Source organism: Idiotropiscis lumnitzeri, chromosome 9 (assembly GCF_059441095.1).
Source record: "Idiotropiscis lumnitzeri isolate Australia: NSW breed Sydney's pygmy pipehorse chromosome 9, RoL_Ilum_1.0, whole genome shotgun sequence".
NCBI classification, from domain to species: domain Eukaryota; kingdom Metazoa; phylum Chordata; class Actinopteri; order Syngnathiformes; family Syngnathidae; genus Idiotropiscis; species Idiotropiscis lumnitzeri.
In genome coordinates, this window is record NC_142399.1 from 22,360,868 (window position 1) to 22,376,165 (window position 15,298).

General features: G+C 40.5%; 1 protein-coding gene across 3 annotated transcripts in view; it reads left to right on the top strand.

Moving 5' to 3' along the window:
* Positions 1–15,298, top strand: part of nvl (nuclear VCP like) — a 127,280-nt gene that overhangs the window by 36,061 nt on the left and 75,921 nt on the right. For all 3 annotated transcript variants that reach the window (XM_088304114.1, XM_088304115.1, XM_088304113.1), the window contains 6 exons: positions 832–922; positions 1,933–1,975; positions 2,792–2,989; positions 4,191–4,281; positions 5,803–5,891; positions 9,182–9,316. In XM_088304114.1, the coding sequence (XP_088160240.1) occupies positions 832–922; positions 1,933–1,975; positions 2,792–2,989; positions 4,191–4,281; positions 5,803–5,891; positions 9,182–9,316 (647 nt within the window). The remainder of the gene's footprint in view (positions 1–831; positions 923–1,932; positions 1,976–2,791; positions 2,990–4,190; positions 4,282–5,802; positions 5,892–9,181; positions 9,317–15,298) is intronic.

The window sequence follows — 15,298 nt, forward strand, 5'->3', positions numbered from 1 at the left end:
TGCTCCTAATCGGCTTAACTGTGACACAGGCCCGCCTTCCTCCCCCGGAGCTTCCATTCGGTTAAACTTAGGGGCCGCTTGGCACCGCTTGTGCCCGGGGAAGGTACTCCCCTTCGGCTTAACTGTGACGCGAGCATGCCCTCCTCCTCCGAAACTTCCATTCGGTTAAACCTAGGGGCCGCTTGACACCGCTCGTGCCCGGGGAAGGTGCTCCTATTCGGCTTAACTGTGACGCGAGAATGCCCTCCTCCTCCGGAGCTTCCATTCGGTTAAACTTAGGGGCCCCTTGACACCGCTCGTGCCCGGGGAAGGTGCTCCTATTCGGCGTAACTGTCACGCACGCCGGCCGGCCTCCTCCGGAGTTCTCGTACGGTCCCGAACGGAGCGAAATGTCGCCCCGCTTGTGCCCGGGCGGGAGGTGCTCCTCTTCGGCTTAACTGCCACGCACGCCGGCCGGCCTACTCTGGAGCTCTGGTACGGTCCGAACTGCGCGAAACGTCGCCACCGATCGTGTCCGGGGGAACGTGCTCTTCTTCGTCCACTCTCCTCTTCGCCCACGCTCTTCTTCGGCGCACGCCGGCCGTCTAACCGCTCCAGCGCCCCGTCGTGCCGCTCGGCGAAACTACAATGCCCCCGAATATTTTTTAGACCCGCGAAGCACTGAACCCACGAAAGGTGAACCGCGAAGTAGCGAGGGTTCACTGTATATATATATGTATGTATGTGTGTGTGTATATATATATATATATATATATATTTGAAAGTGTGATTTAATTTAAATATATGTGATTTAGCTTTCTCAAATGGATTTTCCTATCCCTTTGCGTCTAGTATACCAAGCAATAAAAATGGAGTCTGGGATGAATGATCTGGAAAATGCTGACCTGACCAAACGAGCCAAACACATCCACAATGAATCTCGGTAATTTGTATACTATATTTTCACGACCATAGGGCACACCGCATTAAACGGCGCAGTCTCAGTTGCGGGTGCTATTTCTATATTTAACACATACAGAGGACACACTGTATAATTTGCGCCGGCTTGTCAAAGCATATCTTTGCTTTGCATGCATACACACTAAAACATAAGCGTGCATGCATGCTAACGTATGTTTTGAAAATGGCAACATGAGTTTGTTGTATTTTATTGAAGTAATGTAGTACATTACATTAAATGTACCTACATTATTGTTTTTCCCATTCACAAATCCATCAAAGACCTCACTTGATGTCATTGTCAGTCTCAATGCCGCGCGGTCCCTCAAATATGATGCCAGTTTTTGTGACATAACCAGCACTGCAAGCAAACGCATTGTCACTCTACGTGATCACCTAATTTCGATGTAGGCCTGTCACTAGTCATCATACCATGTAAGTTTCACATTAAAACCAAAACTCTCACCCAACATCAACTGAACAGTATGCGAGCAAACAGGAATACAAAACATAGAAATACAATTAACAAAATATAAAACCATAACAAGGAACAAAGAAATACAATTAACACAAAACATGTATCTCTCATGCCCTTCATATTCCAAAAGGAAATACAATTAACGCAAAACATGTACAGTATGTCGCATGCCATTCATATCCCAAGTGCTGCCAAGCATTCTGGGAGTGATGTCGCGAGTGGTGTGCTTTGGGAAGCGTCATAACCAACAGAGGGTGGTAACAGACAGTTTAAAGGCTGGTGGAGCACATGAAAGTCACACATGTACAGATTTGCAACTCAGTCCACACATAAGGCACTACACACTATAAGATATTCATTTTGCAGAAAATTTGGGACTTTTAGGTGCGCCCTATGGTCGTGATTATATCGATATTGTGTACATGATCATGTGCTTCTGGAAGTGTGCACATTAGGACATCTGTGGGGGGGCTATACCTGTGTCGTTTAATTTGGTCTGCATTTGGTCTTCATAGTGACGACAGCTGCAGCAGTTCAGAAGATATACTGGAGAATACTGTAAGTTGCTATATCTGCCACAAATCACAGTGAGAAACAACACTGCAAGAACATAATATAAATTAATTAATTAATGAATACATATATTTTTAAAAATTGCTATTTGATTAAACTCATATTATTCGATTACAATACTCTATTCAAGGGTTCCCCAATTAGTTCTCGAGAGCAACTTTTCCACCAACAAGCCCAGGAACATTTAGTTCCTGGTAATAGAACGTTCCAGTGGCCTGAGTGGTTTGCATGTGATAGTTTAGGGCAGGTCACACAAATCTTATGCAGGAGGTTGTGTTGTGTTACTGTGTCTGTCATTACTAGGGCTGCCACAAATAATTATTTTGCTCTTCAACTAATAACAAACAGTAGTCACATTTAGTCGACTAATCAGATCATATATAAACTGCAGCATCTTGCACCATAAAGCAGCTGCTCCGATATAATTGTTTTAAAGCTTAGATTCTTTAAGATATGTACAAATTAATTAGATGATACAACATTCAACTTTCATTAAATTTTGCAGCTTGTACCAGCATTTCTGAGGTGTTTGGAAATGGAGTTTAATGTAAATGTAATACTGTGGGCTTAAAATCTTTCGCTGTAATTGTTTTGTGCATTATAAAATGGAACAAAAACTATACACTTTCAGAGATGCACTATTACTACAAAACTATGAATACCGTCAACATTTTTGTGCTTTTATTATTTATTTGTTAAAGTATTTTAGAAAATACTCAGTAACTTGAAAATGATGGTCACTAAGTATTGTTTGTGTTAAATCTGTTAAGAAATCTAATTCACAGTTTTCGCCTCCTGCAGAACACTAGTCACATGAACAGCTCTCTTACATCTCTATATCGGAAAGGAAACTCTTCCAGCACCTATTCCACTGTTGGAGAGCTGCCTGATTCAAATAAAGTGTCCACAGGCGGGTGGTTCATTGATCGAGACAAAGGGTCTGCAAAGACCAACATCTTCATCGACCTAAGTGACGATCAGCCTATTGATGCACTAAATGTAAGTGTGAATCTGCCCTATGTGGAAAAACACCTTTCTTAAAGTCCTTGTGGTTTTAGCACGCCTGCCTTACAGTTCTGGGGTTCAAATCTCTACTCCGGTCTTTCTCTCTGGAGTTTGCATCCGCTTCCTGTGCTTATGTGTATTTTCTACTTGTACAATAGTCAGGTTTCCGTGCACGTTTCAAATTTACCTTCACTAACGGATGCCCATTTTGCTGACAATTGATGAATGATGGACTAAGCATTGACATAAGTGTCATTGTAATCGTCACCAACAGCGTCCGTCAGTGAGGGACCGTCTCATATGCCCATTATACTGATGTTATTTTGGGGGTTTGAGGTGACGATGGCGGGACCAACTGATTGAAATCAAATCACATTTAATCTCAGTAATTTTAGACACATTCACATCAGATTTTCACACAGGCAGCAAAATGTACATCCATTCTATGGTTTCCTCATATATCAAACACTGTTTACCCATTTGGTAATTGTATATCTCTGAAAGTTTTTCAATCACTTTAGAAATGAACTGTAAAAATTATGCATAAGAAACCAAATAGTTTGCCTGATTTTCCATTATTAAAAAAACGAATTACTTAAATGGGCAAACTTTGCAAATTATTAATTCATATTCAGTCTTATCTATAAAATTATTCATCATTTATCATCCCCTCCTCTTCACCGTTTTGTTAACATCCAAAAGTCTGAACACAGCAGAACAACAGGTGCAGTAAGTGGTTCCCTCTAGTCCCCTTTAGAAAAACTGCATATGGTCAAACTGCTTTGTCTGTTTGAGCTACTACTGAGTGGTATCTTACCACCATCACCATCAGAAATCTAAATATTATTGCTGCCCTGCTGGCATTTTTCCTTGTTAATGTCTTCAAATTTTTGGGTATGTTTATATGAACTTTTTTTTCTATGTTGTGCTTGCAATATACATTTTAGCTTATTAATAGTACTTGTAAATGTAAATGTTTTATTATGCATTTTATTTTTTGATGGTGACACAATGTCTAGGCACTGCGGCTGAAAAATAGCCTTCTGATGGTTTCTGGCACATTTATAAATGTTTATTAATATGTTTCATCCCTGATGGAAAGAAAGAAAGTGGAAGAAATTAGCTGAATGGATATATGCAAACTGGATATTTCTCAGCAAGGCTTTTGATTGTTCCATACATTTTTTGTCACTAGAGAGAAGCTTCCATGTTGGGGTCATGCAAAAAGTCAGTAAAAAGAAAAAAGAAGGCTGATGAAAATACAGCAAGCCTGACAAGCAAGAAAGGTATGTTTGATGCTCCAGGGAGTCCTACTCGGAAAAAGTTATGACCCAATTATAGTATAATTCAACCCATATTGCTTTTCATCTGACATTGAGTCTGGAGTACCTGTTTTAGTCATTCAAGTCAAGTCAAGTGGGTCACCATCACCTAATTCCCCAGCCGGGGGATAAGGGGCAGAAAAGAGAATAGAAGCGGCAGCAAACAGGCCGAAAAATAGTTAAACTAAATACACAAGTGTATAAATGCGTCTTTAATATTTTTTTTCACTCACCTTGCATATTTATAGCTGTTTCCTGTCCAGAAAAGAAAAATCACACTTGCATGTGATAAATTTCAAAATCATCATTTTTATTTAGTATTGTTTAGTGATTGATATTGTTTAAAACCATTATAAGGAAACTTGGATAGGCGTTCAGCCAATGTTCAATTGGCACTTATATAATAGGTATGCATGTAAAAATCACAGCCGGACTAAAATTCCGCCCCAAAAAATATCTGTACTGATTTAAGGGCTTTTTTTGAGCTGAGATTTACGACAAATGTGCATGCCCCCTTTTAGAGCCTGGATTATTTTTTCCCCCCCATCTCAGTCTGTCAATGCCACAGCGGAGAGGCAATCATTGTAATATTTCTTGTCTGAAACGGCTACCAATTACCACTAAAATTGAAACGCAGACCACTCGAGTTCACTTCAACCTGTGAAAATATAAAAGCGGTTTGCAAAACATTATGTATCAAGCAATGGCCACCGCCATTAAATGAAAAAAAAAGTAAAAAATAGGTACGCTGTGGCTTCTTTAGTTACATAAGCTTAAGCGAACAAGAGCATCAATCCGCACACGAACCCCCATGGAGACTGGTTGTAGTTTTCTGACAATTAGCCCCGCTAGCTACTACGTCTCAATAGGCAGCCAGCAGCCAGGCATGGATGTTTTCCTTGCCTCTGCTAATAGTAACCGCTGCGTTGGTGTTAAAAATAACAGCACTGCACAAGGCAGAAATTAGCTTTTGGACACAAAACAGAGGAGGTTAGCTTCGTGCCGTAGACACCTGTTGCCGCTCATGCAGTTGAGTGCCGCTGCATCCACCACTGCTTGTAGCCAATTTATGAAGCCATCAGTCTTGTAGTGCGAGTGGACGTGAATTTCAGATAAACACCTCATCAAAAGCCGTGGAGGTGGGATCTTTTAATGTTCGGCGTTGCGGTGTGGCTTGTTTTTTTAGTGGCCGCTTCGGAAGCGTCAATGTCGGATTGTGAACTTCTTCAAAGTTGAAGTTTCATGAAAGCTGCTCATTTCCTGATTAGCTTTAAAATCGGCTATGGAAAGGCTGATTGTTTAATGATGTTTTTAGATCTTGAAGTGGGCCAAAGTAGACATGTCCACATTGACATTTGTCACATCACTGTGTCATGACCAGAAATGATATTAGAAGCTATCAACAGAATTTTGAAGACCTTGCGTGTGCAAGGAGCTGCAAAGATTTTGACAATATCTTATTACTTTGTGTTCTCTTCAATTAAGCAATTCCCTTGGAAAAATCAAGATCAACAAAGTTGCAGTATCCCACTCTGAAGTTTGAAGATGTTGGTGGTAATGAAGAGAAACTAACGGTAGGTAACATTTTTCATTAGTATATTTTTAATTACACATTACCTTAAATATTCATATCCCTTGAACTTTTTCTCATTTTGCCACAACCAAAAATATGTCCCCTAAACCCAAGAAATGCATGTAAATACAGTGAACCCTCGGTTATCGCGGTCAATGGGGACCGAGACCACCCGCAAAAACTGAAAATCCGCGAAGTAGCGGCGCACCTTCAAAAATGCTTAAAAAAAATTTTTTTTTAAAATAAATGTAAATATATATATATATATATATATATATATATATATATATATATACGGGTAGAGAGAGAGAGAGTGAAATTCATGTTATAACAAAAAAAAAAAATTATTATTAAAACTTATTTTTTTATTCCCCAGCCATTATTTTTGTATTTATTCAATTACTTCTTTTTGTATTTATTTAATTACTTTGACTTTTACCTGCTGGTACGCCGTCCGGTGTGCCCTGTGAATGTTATGATCCTCCAGCAGAGCTGGAGGATTGAGCAGGACTCTCCAAACGCAGACACGGGAAAAAAGGTGGTGATACAAAGATATTTATTATAATCACAATATAGTCAGTATCCAATTACAATCTAGGACTATGAGGGTCTATCGGCTATAATATATATAAATACCAATCTATCGGCGGAAAGAACATAAAGCGCTGGTGGAACACTCGCACCAGGAAAGGGGAATAACTATAGAGCGAAAAACGCTTGCAAAAGGCAAGGAATGACTAACGAAGATTGCTTACCACGGAAGGATAAGAGGAGACCAATCATCGACAGAAAAAGAGAACAGAAAACGAGCCGAGCTGTAGCTGATAACGAAATGAAAGAAAAACACGGCAACAAAAAACACTTGAACAAGATAACGATCGAAGTACGGGAGCATGAGCAAGTAGGATAACCTTCCGACGCCAGGTAGTCAGTGTAGGTGGATTATATAGTGAGTATAATCAGCGCGTCTCGCAGCAGCTGACGGCATGGCGCGAGACGATCGCTGGAGGAACGCCCACACAGCTGAAAAAACAAAAACACACGCGGCATGACCGGCACGGATCATGACAGTGAAATGAAAGGTGGCATTCTTCATTTATTTATTTATTCATTCATAACTGACAGCCTCGCGCTCCGCTCGTGTCCGGGCGGAAGAGGTGCTCCCCTTCGGCTTAACTGTGACACAGGCCCGCCCTCCTCCCCCGGAGCTTCCATTCGGTTAAACTTAGGGGCCGCTTAACTGCCACGCACGCCGGCCGGCCTTCTCCGGAGCTCTGGTACGGTCCGAACCGCGCAAAACGTCGCCCCGATCTTGCCCGGGGGAACGTGCTCTTCTTCGTCCACTCTCCTCTTCGCCCATGCTCTTCTTCGGCGCACGCCGGCCGTCTAACCGCTCCAGTGCCCCGTCGTGCCGCTCGGCGAAACTACAATGCCCCCGAATATTTTTTAGACCCGCGAAGCACTGAACCCGCGAAAGGTGAACCGCGAAGTAGCGAGGGTTCACTGTAATTGTGAGTGGTGTGGTCATGTCAATCAGAATCAGAAATCCCTTTATTGTCATTGTACTCAAGTGTGCAACGAGATTAGAGAGCTCCCCTCTCCAGTGCAATACAACAATAATTCAGATAGATATATAAATTAGTGATGTGGGGATCTGAATTCTATGATGATGGCTAAGCTGTCATCAATGCTTGAGAACCCAGCCCACCCCCTCCAGGATGCTCGAACAGCACTCCACATCTCCTTCAGTAATAGACTGTTACACTCCTGCTGCGCAAAAGGAGAGATTCCGCCGCTCCTTCCTGCCTGCTCCTGTCAGACCGTTTAACAAGAACACTAGGTTGTCTCCACAAACGGGCGGGCATTAGAGCAATTGTTTAGTCCTACAATACCCAACACACCCTACTACTGTACTTTTATTCAATGCTGTGTTAAATTGATGATTGCAGTTTTTTTAATCATTGCATTTTTTTTTAAGCGTTGCAGTAATTTATTTTTTATCACTGAAGTATTATTATTTCCCCTTTGTACCATGGACAGACTTCCCTCTGTATTGGAGACAGACTATAGGAGTATTTCCTTACACTTGTATAGGTAGGGGGATATATTGAGTATTTTCACAGCCAAAAGACGCGCAGTGTTGTTTCTGGGTGCTATTTCTGTATTTAACACACACTAGCCACATCGCACTATGAGGCGCATGCTAGCTCACACGTGCTAGGTCGCGCATGCTAGCCCTCTTTTAGAGAAAGGCTGCTTTGTCAGTGGCAGTGCCACTAATGCTATAAGAACTCATGTGACAAGTGAGCAAACCATCAAGGTCAGGGGAGGGATGTCACTCATCACCCCACTCCTTAGAGTCCATCCATCCATCCATCTTCTGTCCCGCTTCTCCTCACTAGGGTCGCGGGGGGTGCTGGAGCCTATCCCAGCTATCTTCGGGCAGTAGGCGGGGGACACCTGAACTGGTTGCCAGCCAATTGCAGGGCACACAGAGACGAACAACCATCCATGCTCACACTCATACCTAGGGGCAATTTAGAGTGTTCAATCGGCCTGCCACGCATGTTTTTGGAATGTGGGAGGAAACCGGAGTACCCGGAGGAAACCCACGCAAGCACGGGGAGAACATGCAAACTCCACACAGGATGGCCGGAGCCGGGATTGTGAGGCCATCGTGCTAACCAGTCGGCCACCGTGCCGCCCTTCTTAGAGTCACGGTTTTAAATCAAAACCAAAACTAACACTGAACAGCATACAAGCAAACAATGAAACAAAGAAATACAATTAACACAAGACATGCATCTCTCATGACATTCATATCTCAAAAAGAAAGAAATGAAAAAAAAAAAGTTAAAGTTGCAATTCATTCTGGGAGCCTATCAACCTCTGCCAATCAGATGGCTCGTTAGAGAAGTCTGTGGCTCTGTCGACACAAGCCGCGTCACATCGCAGGGCACCTCGTCAGTTTTGTGGAATATTTGGGACTTTAAAGTATGCCTTATGGTCGCGAGAATACGGTATATACATGGGGATTTTCATGTATAATCGTATATACTGTGTATATTTACATTAGTTTTTTTCTGAATGTTTTTTGATGTTACTAATGGCTACATTACTCCGCTGTCTTTGTGTAACATAGATCTTTGCTGCTGAAACACTGTGAATTTCCCCACTGTGGGATTAATAAAGGCCATCTTTAAACTGCATGTAGAAAATTTAATGTGCGGTTTTATTTTTATAACTCTTTAACCAATTTCATCTTATCCATTATTGTGTAATACTACGCAGGAAGTGTGTAAACTGCTCATCCACATGCGGCACCCAGAGATATACCAGCAACTAGGAATGGTTCCTCCCAGGGGCTTTCTCCTCCATGGACCTCCTGGATGTGGAAAGACCCTGCTCGCACAAGCTGTGGCAGGGGTGAGTAGAGAGAAAAAATATGGTTCAAGAGTGAACAGAACCTACAATGCCCATAATGATTGACCTACACACGTTCTTGGTGCCCCTCCATTATCTCATTTAATCCCAGCCATTATCATTAGAGCTAACCCCTCAATCTCAGCGTTTTCCGGATTTTAACTGATTTTGCAAGACCCACAGAATAGAGTGTTCCAGTGCTATAGAACCATGTATCCCACCTAAAGAAAGATTACTCACTTCTTAGCTTCTGTGTTTTTACGTTTTTTATTTTTTTTATTTTTTTTATATCTGCCAGCATTACAATATAGCTAAATTCCCCAAAAAGAGTAAAAACAAACGTTTCAAGCACAACCTTGACTTTACCACTTTTATTTTTTTCTTTTGTGACAGCTCAAAAATCTAAATAATGCTTTCCTTCTATAAAATATAAAATCACAAAAACAGCAGGACAAAAAGCTCTTTGATTTTATTTGCACATAAAAAAAAATTTAACTGCTAAAAGGAACTTCCATAATTTCACAACCGTAGGGTGCAACCAAAAGTGCCCAATATTCTCCAAAATGTACAGGGTGCCTTATAATGCGAGCGGTTTGTGTGGACCAAGTTCCAACAATCTTTACATGTGTGACTTTCATGAGCGGTACAACTGACTGACTTGAAGCACAGTGTGTTCGCACCCTCTGTTAGTGACGGTTTGAGACTAGAGTCAGTTGACAACAGACCAGTTACATGTATGTATGTGCGGGAGAAAGGTGGATACAAGGGCCACTGTCCACGATGTTGTAGTCTGTTTTATCATTGATGTCAGTAAGAAACATCAGAAATTAGATTAAGCTTTACACAACAGAAGCCGCCGAAAGCACACCGCTCACGTCTTTCTAACCAGCCATCTGATTGGTTGAGGCTGAAGAACCCCCGGAATGCTTTGCAGCATGTGGGATATAAATGGCACAAGAGTAACATGGTTTATGTTAATTGGAATACTTTGTTATTTGTTTTTGTTGTTTAATTAATTGTATTTCTTTGTTCTTTGTTTTTGTTGTTCAATTAATTGTATTTCTTTGTTCCTTGTTTTAATTGTTTGTTTGATATTATTGAGTTCAGTTGATGTTGGGTGATTGTTTTGTTTTTGATGTAAACACCGTGGCCGTACATAATCTGTTGAGTAGTGACCTGCCTACATCGAGATTGTGATCAACCAACTTTGAAACTAATTTCTGTTTTCACTTCTGCTTGAGTGCGAGACTAACTGACTGACTGACAGACAGACAATGATTAGAGGGAACCTGCCGTGTTGGATGGAGAACTTGCCCAGCTGTTCATTTTGGATAAAAAAGACAAGGACTTCGTTGGATTTGTGGATGAGAACTGATAAAAAAATAATGCGAGCAGATTGTTATATACCAGGGATTTAACGATTCACTCAAGCCCTGATTCGATTTTTGATTTTCAGTTCCCGATTTTGATTCGATTCGAGATTTATACACACACACACACATATATATATATATATATATATATATATATATAATTTTAATTTTTTTATTTTAATTGCTGCCACGCTTGTCTCTGTCCACTTGTGTGATGCTGCAGCAATCCACAAACGAAATACATATTGATGTTTAGCTAAATGTTTCGTGCAATTAGATTGGAACCAAAAACTATACACTATGCCAAGTTCCATTATTAATATGAAACTCCCTATAAATAATAAAAGAAATACTTGTAAACTATATATTTCACGATTCTTGAGCACCAATACATTTTTTTTATAAAGAAGGGACTGAATTAATATGAATAAAATTGAGGAAATGCAGCGTGCTAAAGAAAACTAAAATCACTTAAATTGATTTTTTTTTTTATTTTATTTTAATTTAACCTGAACACAAAACATTTTGTTTTGCTTATCTAGTATGCATAATATCATCTGCACATTGATAATGTGGTATGTGCCTAAAAAATAAGTGAGAGGGGAAGTGAGAGCGAGAAATCTCCACCGTGATGCATATAAAAATACTCGGAAATAACATTGCTCAGCAAAACACAATTAACCAATTTTCCCAAGATTTTTAGCACTGTAATTAGTATAGTCTAAGGAACTAGGTTTGTTATGCTTTATTACTGTGTGGTCATCAATGGCTTGTGGCAAATGTGTCATGTACTTGGGTGCTGAAATTTCCGACTTCAAAAAACGCAAGACACGGAGAGTGGTCACAAGTTAGCACTTGTGCTCTTGCTGTTTCAATGTCAATCACGCGTAGATAAAAATATGTTTTGGTTTTTAATACATGTGAATTCGCTGACTAACGTCGCCACAATCAATCAATTTATCAAATTTTATTTATAAAGCAGCTCAAAGTGCTGTACAATAAAAACATCCAAATTACAACAAAAAACTAATACCCATTATACCCAGCCAACATAAACACAAGACACATCCACATACACGCCTGAACTCGCATACACACAGAACACTCGCATTCACACAACCTAATAAACTGTCTTGATAGAAAGACAGAAAGACATGGCAAGGCCACAGGGAGCTCCGCCAACACACAGACCCCCGGCCCAGACTGACCGGGGTAGACCCTACACATAGTGCAGAGGGCCCCGGGCCTAAGGAGCCTCTGGGATGAAGCCCCCTGTGAGAAGGCCAGCCACACCTCCCAGCGTGGAGGCCCCCCCTTGAGGAAACACTGGAGCTATTATATAGAAAAGAAAATGATAATGCTTATAGAAAAAGAAGCTAAAAATTAAAAGACAATAATATAAAACGACGGAGCTAAAATATATGAGAAAAATGATGATAATAAAAGACGAAGAAATTGAAAATTAAAAGACAATAATATAAAACGACAGAGCTAAAATATATAAGAAAATTGATGAAGCTAAAAATTAAAAGACAATAATATAAAATGACGCAGCTAAAATATATAAGAAAAATGATGAAGCTAAAAATTAAGACAATAATATAAAACAATGCAGCTAAAGTATATAAGAAAAATGATGATACTGAAAGACAGAGCTAAAAATTAAAGACAATGATAGTAGATAAAATGACAGTCCTGAATTAAAAGACTAAGATAAATCATTTAAAAGCCAAACTAAAAAGATGAGTCTTGAGCCTCCTTTTAAAAATATCAACAGTCTCTGTGGACCTGATGTCCTCCGGCAGGCTATTCCATAGACGAGGACCAGAATGGCTGAATGCAGCCTCACCATGTGTTCCAGTCCTCACCCTAGGAATAATTAAAAGGCCGGTGCCAGAGGACCTCAGGGTCCGCGAGGGTTGATATGAGAAAAGAAGGTCAGATAAATAAGATGGCCCAAGACCGTTAAGACATTTAAAAACTAATAGAAGCACCTTAAAATCAATCCTGAAACACACAGGGAGCCAATGGAGCGATTTTAAAACTGGTGTAATATGTGCCCGTCCTCTGGTCCTCGTCAGCACCCGTGCGGCTGAATTCTGAAGTAGTTGTAGACTGAAAATACTCTTTGGGAAGACCAGAGAGCAGGGCATTACAATAATCTAGGCGGCAGGAAATAAAAGCATGCATCAGCACCTCCGTTTTAGCCTGAGAGAGAAACGGGCGAACTCTGGCTATATTATTAAGGTGATAAAAACCAATCTTGGTTACATTTTTAATATGAGGAATAAAACTGAGCTCAGAGTAAAAAATGACGCCCAGGTTCTTCACAAATTGTGATGATTTATAATCTTGTAGTTTTGGTAAAAGTTTTTCTCTCTGACCTTTAGGACTGATAACTCAAACTTCTGTTTTGTCCTGATTGAGCTGTAGGAAATTCTCTGCCATCCATGACTTAATATCTAAAATGCAATTTAAAAGGGTATCGCTAGGCTTTGTGTCATCCGGAGACACAGCAATATACAGCTGTGTGTCATCAGCGTAGCTGTGGAAGCTGATGCCGTGTCTCCTAATGACATCCCCAAGAGGAAGCATGTACAGATTAAAAAGTATTGGGCCTAAAATTGAACCTTTCTGGACCCCACATTTAATTTAATGGGTTTTGGAGGAACATGTATCCATACTTACAAAGAAACGTCTGTCTGGGAGATAGGAATAAAACCAGTTAAAAGCAGTACCAGAGATGCCCACTAGGTTTTTAAGTCTATTTTATAAAATGTGGTTATCTACTGTGTCAAAAGCAGCACTTAAATCCATGAGCACCAAAACTGTGAGTTTTTTTGCATCTGCAAAGCACCTGAAAACATTTAAAATCCTTAAAAGAGCTTTCTCTGGACTGTGGTTCATTCTAAAACCAGATTTAAATTTCTCTAATACATTCTTTGTACTTAAAAAATAATTTAACTGTAGAAAAACCATTTTTTCTTAAATCTTATGAAAAACGGTAAGTTGGAAACAGGTCTGTAATTATTTAAAACACTGGTCTGAATTGCTCTTTTTCAGAAGGGGCTTCACCACCGCCGTTTTAAAGGCAGTGGGGAAGACACCCGTCTGAAGAGAGCAATTAACTATATTTAAAATCTGTTCCTCAAAAAATCCACAAGATTTTAAAAGCGATGTGGGAATTGGATCTAAAAGGCAGGTTGTTTGATTTACCTGGGAGAAAACTCGACCAAGTGTCCTTGCATCAACCAGGGCAAAACTTTCCAGTGTTTCCTCAGGTAAAAATGACTGTCCAGCGTTAATAAAATTTACATTTTGATGAGCTAAAAGACTGTATCTTATGTAATCGATTTTACTTCTGAAGTGGTCTGCAAAGTCCTCACAGAGAGCGTCTGTCGATATTTGTGAGGACTTTTTAAGATCAGAGCTGGTTAAGAGATCAAAGGTGGAGAAGAGATATCTAGGGTTTTTTTTATTAACTGTAATGAGATTTGAGAAGTAAGACATTCTTGCCAGTTTGACTGTTTTATTGTAAGATTTTGTCAGGGTCGCCGGTCGGCGAAGAGGGGGGTGGACCCAAAATGCGAGGAAGCAGAGATAAGGGTAACTTAAAGGGAATTTATTTACAAAACAAAACCAAAAGGCAAACAAGGTACTAGGACAAACAAACATGGCAGGGTGCAAAATAACAAAGTCGAACTAAACGTGACTAAACAGAACAAAAACCGAGGAACGAAGACTGACAAAAACTAGGGACAAGAGCGAGAGCGAGAACATGAGCGTGAACGAGATCAGGGAGCGGTCGTGACAGTCCAAATGGAGCAGCAACAGGGAGCCAAGCGGGGTAATGATCCGACACTGGGTTGATGGCATGGGAAGCTTAAATAGTCCGGTAATCAGGGGAGCAGATGGGGATCAGGTGTGTGATGGGTAACGATGAGCAGGTGCGTGACTGGTGAGGACGAGTGCTGAGGGGGAAACGCCCCGAAAGCAAGCAAAACAATAACAAAACCGCTTGCGCACAAAAACAAAAACAAAAAACCCTGCCATGCCCGACGCGGATCATGACAGATTTGAGTTGTTGACATATTTGATAATGAACTGTAAGGTTGCTCTTTCTCCTCCTCCTTTCTGCACTCCTGCATTTTCTTTTTGATTTCTTAATTAAATAATTTCTCCACGGAGGTATCGTCTTGATTTTTATGTTTTTTGTTAAAAGTGGAGCAACCAAGTCTAATGTTGATTTTAAAACCCTGTTAAAATTATCAACAATAAAATCACAAGGTGCAGGTTAAATGTCAGCAGGAGTGCTCTTTAAAATCTCAATAAAATTTGCAGCCACCTCAGAAGTTAGATAGCGTTTTCTCACTGTTCTCACCGGGGCTGCTTGTTGATTAAAACTGCAGATGTTAAAATATACACAGTAGTGTTCTGACACTGCCAGGTCAACAACAGAGGACACACCAACGGACAGGCCGTAGAGTGAGGTCCAGGGTGCGTCCTGTGTTGTGAGTTGGCTGTGCGACATGCTGTTTAAAATCAAAATAGTTTAAAAGGTTTTAAAATTTTCTGGACAGTGGGTCCGAGATATTGTCAACGTGCACATTAA